Below are 8444 nucleotides of genomic sequence, written 5' to 3' on the forward strand. Positions count from 1 at the left end.
ACTGTCAGGTTACACCATCAACCAGGGTTGGGCTCCACTTACAGACTGTCAGGTTACACCATCAACCAGGGTTGGGCTCCACTTACTGTTACAGGCTTCATTTAAATTCCAGAAAATTCTTGGAATACTGTACACTGAAATTCCAGTTCTCCTCAATGCCAATCAATGAGAAATTGTTTACTTCCTGCTATTTACACTACAAATACACAATGGATCAGGGCCGTAGTCATAAAGCGTCTCAGAGTAGGATTTCTGATCTAGGATCAGGTCCCCCCATATCCATATAATAACTAAATTATGATTAGAAAAGGAAACAGATCCTAGATCAGGTTTATGAATATAGGCCTACCAGCCATACTGTCTCCATTCTCTCTATCCCGCTTCATTTCATGTCAGTCTTTCAAGAACATTTAGATGTGTACTGTGGTACTGTGTATTACTACCCGTCTGTCTCCCTGTAGATGGGTACTGTGTATTACTACCTGTCTGTCTCCCTGTAGATGTGTCCTGTGTTTTACAACCCGTCTGTCTCCCTGTAGATGTGTCCTGTGGTACTGTAAATTACAACCCGTCTGTCTCTCTGTAGATGTGTCTTGTGTATTACAACCCGTCTGTCTCCCTGTAGATGTGTCCTGTGGTACTGTATATTACAACCTGTCTGTCTCCCTGTAGATGTGCCCTGTGTATTACAACCCGTCTGTCTCTCTGTAGATGTGTCCTGTGTATTACAACCCGTCTGTCTCTCTGTAGATGTGTCCTGTGTATTACAACCCGTCTGTCTCTCTGTAGATGTGTCCTGTAGTACTGTGTATTACAACCTGTCTGTCTCATTGTAGATGTGCCCTGTGGTACTGTATATTACAACCTGTCTGTCTCCCTGTAGATGTGTCCTGTGTATTACAACCCGTCTGTCTCTCTGTAGATGTGTCCTGTGTATTACAACCCGTCTGTCTCTCTGTAGATGTGTCCTGTGTATTACAACCTGTCTGTCTCCCTGTAGATGTGTCCTGTGTATTACAACCCGTCTGTCTCTCTGTAGATGTGTCCTGTGTATTACAACCCGTCTGTCTCTCTGTAGATGTGTCCTGTGTATTACAACCCGTCTGTCTCTCTGTAGATGTGTCCTGTGTATTACAACCCGTCTGTCTCTCTGTAGATGTGTCCTGTGTATTACAACCCGTCTGTCTCTCTGTAGATGTGTCCTGTGTATTACAACCCGTCTGTCTCTCTGTAGATGTGTCCTGTGTATTACAACCCGTCTGTCTCCCTGTAGATGTGTCCTGTGTATTACAACCCGTCTGTCTCTCTGTAGATGTGTAGATGTGTCCTGTGTATTACAACCCGTCTGTCTCCCTGTAGATGTGTCCTGTGTATTACAACCTGTCTGTCTCTCTGTAGATGTGTAGATGTGTCCTGTGTATTACAACCCGTCTGTCTCCCTGTAGATGTGTCCTGTGTGTGTGGAAGTGGGTACGTAGGCAACGGGGACTTCTGTAACGGAGACCTGGCCAGTGTTGTCGCTACCAACTTAAACTACTCTGTATTCTACAATGTAAGTGTATTGTTTCATTCAGGACTAATCCTAAATTAAGATCCTCACATGCAACTCAGACTTAATTGTATTAATTCAAATTAAAGTAATCGAATTAGCACAAATGTCAAATAATATTTGGGACATTTGCAAATATTTACAGGTGATATGGATCTCAAGTTAGAATTTGGCCCTACTTTGTGAGTGCAAATATTGAAAAACATTCAATTTTCTCTCCTGGTTGTAGATATTGTTGAAGTATGCAGGCTCGTCAACAGAGGGAGAAGTTCTGTTGGACTTTCTGTCCAGCAGTTCATCCTATGCCACTCTGTTTGTGCCACTCAACGCTGGGTTCTCTGAGAATGAGGTGATTTTAATTTAAACGTCTGAAATCATGGAACAAAAAAATAGAGACATTTTTACTTACTTTTTCCTGTAAATTAATGTATTTTTTTGTAATTTAAAAAGGGATAGTTCACCTAAATGACATTTTGGTTTGCTTACCTAGCTATGACAGTAATCCATGCTTTGGTTTCCCTGGCACCGTTTTCAAATGCTAACACTTTAGCATTTGTGGCACAAATCTCATTCAAGTCATGGGACCGGTATAATTTTTTTTTGCACATCATATCCAAATCATCTATGTGACTTGTGAGCTTCAAAATCAATGAGATATTGATGATTTAGACATTATATCGGTCCCATGACTTGAATGGGATTTGTGCCACAAATGCTAAAACGTTAGCATTTGAAAACAGTGCCAGGGAAACTAAACCAAAGCATGGATTACTGTCATATCATGTTCATAGTCTTCTTACAGGGTAAAGAAACGAATGACATTTTGGAATTTGTGTGCACTATCCCTTCAAAAAAAAGATATATATACATAAATGATGTATAATTTTGTCTTATTTATTTAATGTATATTTTCTTGACTGTATGTAGACGTTATCAGACCGGGATGTGGAGTACCATATCTCCACCAACAACAGCATTATGTTCTACGAGGACCTGAAACATGATGGAGTCATTCCTTCCAGACTGGGATATAATCTCTCACTGGTCATTTCCCCCAGCAACACCACACAGCAGAACCAGGTGAGTGGACCGGTCTGGTACAAATGTCCAGGAGATGGTTGTGTTTACTTCAGATCAACATGTTACTAATAAACTTGTAAAAGAAATAAAAAATAATTAATAATAAACAAAAAAATGAAGTGGATAATATCATACATTTCTTAAAGTAACAATTCATTTTATGGATGTTTGGATTTGGATTAAGTGATTCTTGAATTTGTGTGTGTGATGGTTGTTTCTCCACAGGAACCCCAGACATTCAAGCTAGTGAACCGGAGGCTAGTGTTGACCTGGGACATCCCAGCATACAATGGAATTATCCATGTTATAGAGGGCCCACTCAGAGCCCCGCCCTTACCAGTGAGTTAATAAGCAGTTGAGTGAAGTTGTACCCTAGATGCTGATCTAGAATCAGTTTTTCATTTCCCCCACTAGTGGTTAAGGTTGGGGGTAGCTGATCCTAGATCTGTAACTAGGGGAAACGTCAACCCAGAGTGAACAGGGTTCATCTGCTCCTTATCAGACCATTATAACAATCCTAATTCGTTGCAAATTCCAGCCCTATTCCAGAGCCACACAAGGAGTCTCTGGTCAACAGTAACACACTGCATTATGGGAGAATAGGGTCTCTGGTCAACAGTAACACACTGCATTATGAGAGAATAGAGTGGCTTTGTCCCTTCTAGTAATTATATTTCTATGACTATCATTCCAGGTGCAACATGCCCAGTCAACAGGCCACGCCCAAGGGGGCGGGACTGTGGCCACTTCCATCCTGGTCACCTGTCTGATAGTCTGCGTCATCGCTGGCCTCACCTATTACGTCTTCAAACACAAGAATGACGCCTTCCGCTTCCACTACTTCAAGGTAACAAGTCCTTCCAACAGTACTATAGACCAGGCCCATTGGGCCCACAGGGCTGTAGTCAACAGTACTATAGACCAGGCCCACAGGGCTGTAGTCAACAGTACTATAGACCAGGCCCACAGGGCTGTAGTCAACAGTACTATGGACCAGGCCCATTGGGCCCACAGGGCTGTAGTCAACAGTACTATAGACCAGGCCCATTGGGCCCACAGGGCTGTAGTCAACAGTACTATAGACCAGGCCCACAGGGCTGTAGTCAACAGTACTATAGACCAGGCCCACAGGGCTCTGATCAACACTACTTTGCATTCTACCCTAGCCTACATAATACTTTATTTAGTTTTCTTCAATTTGAAAAAAACAAACTAACAATTTTCTGTGGTTGAAAACGTATAAATGTACAATAATGTGGAACCAAATGCACCGGGAGTTGGTTAACTTTTTTGACCAGTCACTCAGAGGGCTTTGACTGTGTTCTCCGTAGTGTGTTTTAGTTGTATTGTATTTTACATTTGTGTGACTTGTCTATCAGCGTGTCGTGTTTTTTTTGTGGTCCCCAGGAAGTGTAGCTGCTGCTGCTGCTCATGGGGTTTTTAACAAACACATTTTACACATTTGACATTCACCGAATAACAATAAGCCAGAAATACAGTCAGTCTGCGCCAATATGCCACTCCTTGTCAAGCTAAACAATTTGTTTGCCACGACAAGGAGTAGCAAGGAGGTAGGGAGGGGGGGGGAAACTGAAAACGAGCTGTTATTGGCCGAGATGTTTGGAACTCTGACATTTCAGTCATCCTTTTCAAGTAGTTTACATTAAAACAGGCATTATCATCATTTCACACTATTTTTCCAACTTCAGCGTTATTTATTAGGTACACCAGCCCATTCACGAAAATGTACTGCTCCTACAGACAGTGAGTCTCGTGGTTGTGGCTTCTTATATAAAGCAGGCAGACAGGCATCAAGACATTCAGTGACTGTTAGGTTGAATGTTAGAATGGGCAAAACGAGAGACCTAAGCGAAATTTGAGCGTGGTATGATCGTCGTTGCCAGACGCGCCGGATCCAGTATCTCAGAACAGCCGGCCTCCTGGGTTTTTCACGTACGACAGTGTCTAGGGTTTACAGAGAACGGTGGGACAAACAAAACATCCAGTCAGCGGCAGTCCTGTGAGCGAACACAGCTCGTTGAGAGAGGTCGAAGCAAACAGGCTAATAACGGTTCTGTACAACAGTGGTGTGCAGAACGACATCTCAGAACACACAACATGTCGGTCCTTGTCACGGATTGGCTACTGCAGCAGACGACCACACCGGGTTCCAATCAGATAAAGACAAGAAGAACCGGCTCCAGTGGGCACATGATCACCAACACTGGACAAATGAGGAGAGAAATAAAGGCTACCACGATAGAAATAAAGGCTACCACGTTGGAAATAAAGGCTACCACCTTAGAAATAAAGGCTACCACCTTAGAAATAAAGGCTACCACCTTAGAAATAAAGGCTACCACCTTAGAAATAAAGGCTACCACCTTAGAAATAAAGGCTACCACCTTAGAAATAAAGGCTACCACCTTAGAAATAAAGGCTACCACCTTAGAAATAAAGGCTACCACGTTAGAAATAAAGGCTACCACGTTGGAAATAAAGGCTACCACCTTAGAAATAAAGGCTACCACCTTAGAAATAAAGGCTACCACCTTAGAAATAAAGGCTACCACCTTAGAAATAAAGGCTACCACGTTAGAAATAAAGGCTACCACGTTAGAAATAAAGGCTACCACGTTAGAAATAAAGGCTACCACGTTAGAAATAAAGGCTACCACCTTAGAAATAAAGGCTACCACGTTAAAAATAAAGACTACCACGTTAGAAATAAAGGCTACCACGTTAGAAATAAAGGCTACCACGTTGGAAATAAAGGCTACCACGTTGGAAATAAAGGCTACCACGTTGGAAATAAAGGCTACCACGTTAGAAATAAAGGCTACCACGTTAGAAATAAAGGCTACCACGTTAGAAATAAAGGCTACCACGTTAGAAATAAAGGCTACCACGTTAGAAATAAAGGCTACCACGTTAGAAATAAAGGCTACCACGTTAGAAATAAAGGCTACCACGTTAGAAATAAAGGCTACCACGTTAGAAATAAAGGCTACCACGTTAGAAATAAAGGCTACCACGTTAGAAATAAAGGCTACCACGTTAGAAATAAAGGCTACCACGTTAGAAATAAAGGCTACCACGTTAGAAATAAAGGCTACCACGTTAGAAATAAAGGCTACCACGTTAGAAATAAAGGCTACCATGTTAGAAATAAAGGCTACCACGTTAGAAATAAAGGCTACCACGTTAGAAATAAAGGCTACCACATTAGAAATAAAGGCTACCACGTTAGAAATAAAGACTCATGCCAAACCAGTGATGTTAAGCTAATGCATGTTTTCAGGTTCATTTAGATTTATGCCTATCAGTCTAAATCGAGCGTTTGAACTTTTAACGCAGCTGGATTATAGTGGGGTGTGGTTTCGTTGCATCCAATGGCAACGAGCCGCTTGTGGATTTGACAGTGCTAACGCAGTTCCGCCTCCAACGATGCAAAATGGATGTCCATCTGATTGAATCTGTTGTATAAATACAAAATATCTTACATTGTATTCCCATTTGAACTTAGTTGTGCCTTTAAATGGTTTAAAAGCACAGTGGAACCCTCCCAAGTGGTACGGCGGTCTAAGGCACTGCATCGCAACCGGACGTGATCGGGAGTCCCATAGGGCGGCACACAATTGTTCCAGCGTCATCCGAGTTAGGGCAAGGTTTTGGCCGGGGGGGGAGGCTTTATTTAGCTCATCGTGCTCTAGCGACTCCTTGTGGCGGACCGGGCGCCTGCAGGCTGACCTCGGCCGTCAGTTGAACAGTGTTTCCTCTGACACGTTGGTGCGGCTGGCTTCTGGGCTAAGTGGGTGGGTGTTAAGAAGCACGATTTGGCGAGTCACGTTCCGGAGAACACATGACTCGACCTTCGCCTCCCGAGACAGTTGTGGAGTTGCAGCGATGAGACAAGGTCGTAATGGGGGAGAAAAAGGGGGTCAAAAATAAATAAAAGCACAGTGATAAATCAAATCAAATGTATTTATTAAAGCCCTTCTTACATCAGCTGATATCTCAAAGTGCTGTACAGAAACCCGGCCTAAAACCCCAAACAGCAAGCAATGCAGGTGTAGAAGCCCCTGTAGAAGCACACATTGAGAATTTGCCTGTCTCTGAGTGGGTGAATCAAGGTTACCCACATTTCCACGTTGAAATGACATGGTATGCCCAGATAAAGGGGGGATTTCTAAAAACAGATTTGATTGACTGACATGTCTCCCATGGTGACAGAATGAAGAGGAGGGCGATAAGCCTGCTCTGGTGTCTATTCCCAACCCGCTCTACATCGGTTCCAGAGCCTTCAACCAACCTTTTGGTATCAATGAACAATGTGTAAGTCTCAATAATGATGTGTTATATCTCAATAACACAACTGATCAATATGTAAGGCCAGGATTCAATCTGATCCCGCCTGTCAACAATGCTATATTTAAAGGTAATGACTGATTGAGGCGACACATGTAGTGTGGATCTGGTCTGTGAAATGTGGGAACGTTGCCTTTAAAAGCAGCGATGTCAATAACCCACAATCATATTGAATGTTAAGTCAATTTTATATCTCAGTACTGTTAAGCTTAAAACACTTTGTTGTTGTTATAACCACATTGGATTTAAGAGTAAATCCATACTGAACTTCTGCCTCTGAGGGTAGTCTTGAGCCAAAAGGGGTCCCCTGAATGGACTGAAATACTGTTCAGAAATAACCATCTAGCCTAATGGTTTAATATGTTCTTCCCCTGTCTAGGAAGAGGCTGAACCAGCAGAACCAGCAGAACCAGCAGAACCAGCTCCTCAACTCCTGGATTTATGAGAACAATAACAACATTATGTGGGCGCTTAAGGAAGGGTTGGAGTTAATTGACTTTCTGCATTGGAACTAACTACGCTGGGGAATGTGTAAATAAAATATGACTTAGGCCTATATTTTCCAAAGACAATGGCTGGGTTTCAATCCGTGTTAAAACGCCGTCTGTGCTATTTTAAAAGGCGGAGATGGGCATTACTGGCAAACACTATTAGAATTGACCTTAAAATGTCAAACGTGTTAAAACGCGGTCTCCTTTAAAAAGGCGCATTGTCATCTGTCCTATCCTCTACTCTATTACATGCTTTGAATTTAATCCTAAACTCAGCAGTAGGACTGTTTTTCCAACAACAAAAAATGTTAAGGGACGAGGCTGGATTGAAAACTGGACTGAAAACGCGACCCTCCACAGAAACAACACTGATGCAATATGTCAGGCATGTTTATATGACACTGTATTAAAATAGTCCTTCTATGCATCCCTTCTATAGATTATTGGTCGTTATTTGATGGTATAAATTCTGTTACTACAACAATAACCATTTATTCATATGAGCTCCCTTTCACCCAACAATCACATTTTTAATTTAAAATTTTGACTTTCCCCAGATTTATCTTTTTTAGATTAAAGATGTATTTTACAACACATACCAGATTTAAAAAATATATATTAATCTACTGGACTGACACCATTAGATGGCCTACCTTAAATTGACGTTTGTTTACCCGACATTTTTACTTCTAAAATGTCACCCTAGCTTCCCTTTAAAGCCGCAAACCTTCTCAAAAGGGGAGCTCCACCCCCCAACTCCAGGACTCTCCACCCCTAGGACTCTGCTCCTCAGAGGCAGCTCCACCCCCAGCGCTCTGCTCGTCTGTGGGAGCTCCAAGCCCCACCCCCAGGACTCTGCTCCTCAGAGGGAGCTCCACCCACCCCCAGAGCTCTGCTCTCACAAAGCAGCGCACCCATCCCCCCCAGAATGGAGGGAAGAGAAGGAGAGAGGGAGA

At 42.6% G+C, this 8444-nt stretch overlaps 1 protein-coding gene across 1 annotated transcript in view; it reads left to right on the plus strand.

Annotated features, from left to right (window-relative positions):
• The window catches only part of stab1 (stabilin 1), a 174734-nt gene extending 166812 nt beyond the window's left edge, over window positions 1-7922 (plus strand). The window contains exons 63-69 of the mRNA XM_055917813.1: window positions 1446-1552; window positions 1779-1898; window positions 2477-2629; window positions 2855-2968; window positions 3324-3476; window positions 6863-6964; window positions 7377-7922. Coding sequence (XP_055773788.1) covers window positions 1446-1552; window positions 1779-1898; window positions 2477-2629; window positions 2855-2968; window positions 3324-3476; window positions 6863-6964; window positions 7377-7442 — 815 coding nt within the window. The 3' untranslated portion in view covers window positions 7443-7922. The remainder of the gene's footprint in view (window positions 1-1445; window positions 1553-1778; window positions 1899-2476; window positions 2630-2854; window positions 2969-3323; window positions 3477-6862; window positions 6965-7376) is intronic.
• The last annotated feature ends 522 nt before the right edge of the window (window positions 7923-8444 follow it).

The sequence above is a fragment of the Salvelinus fontinalis genome, chromosome 3 (genome assembly GCF_029448725.1).
Source record: "Salvelinus fontinalis isolate EN_2023a chromosome 3, ASM2944872v1, whole genome shotgun sequence".
Classification (NCBI taxonomy): domain Eukaryota; kingdom Metazoa; phylum Chordata; class Actinopteri; order Salmoniformes; family Salmonidae; genus Salvelinus; species Salvelinus fontinalis.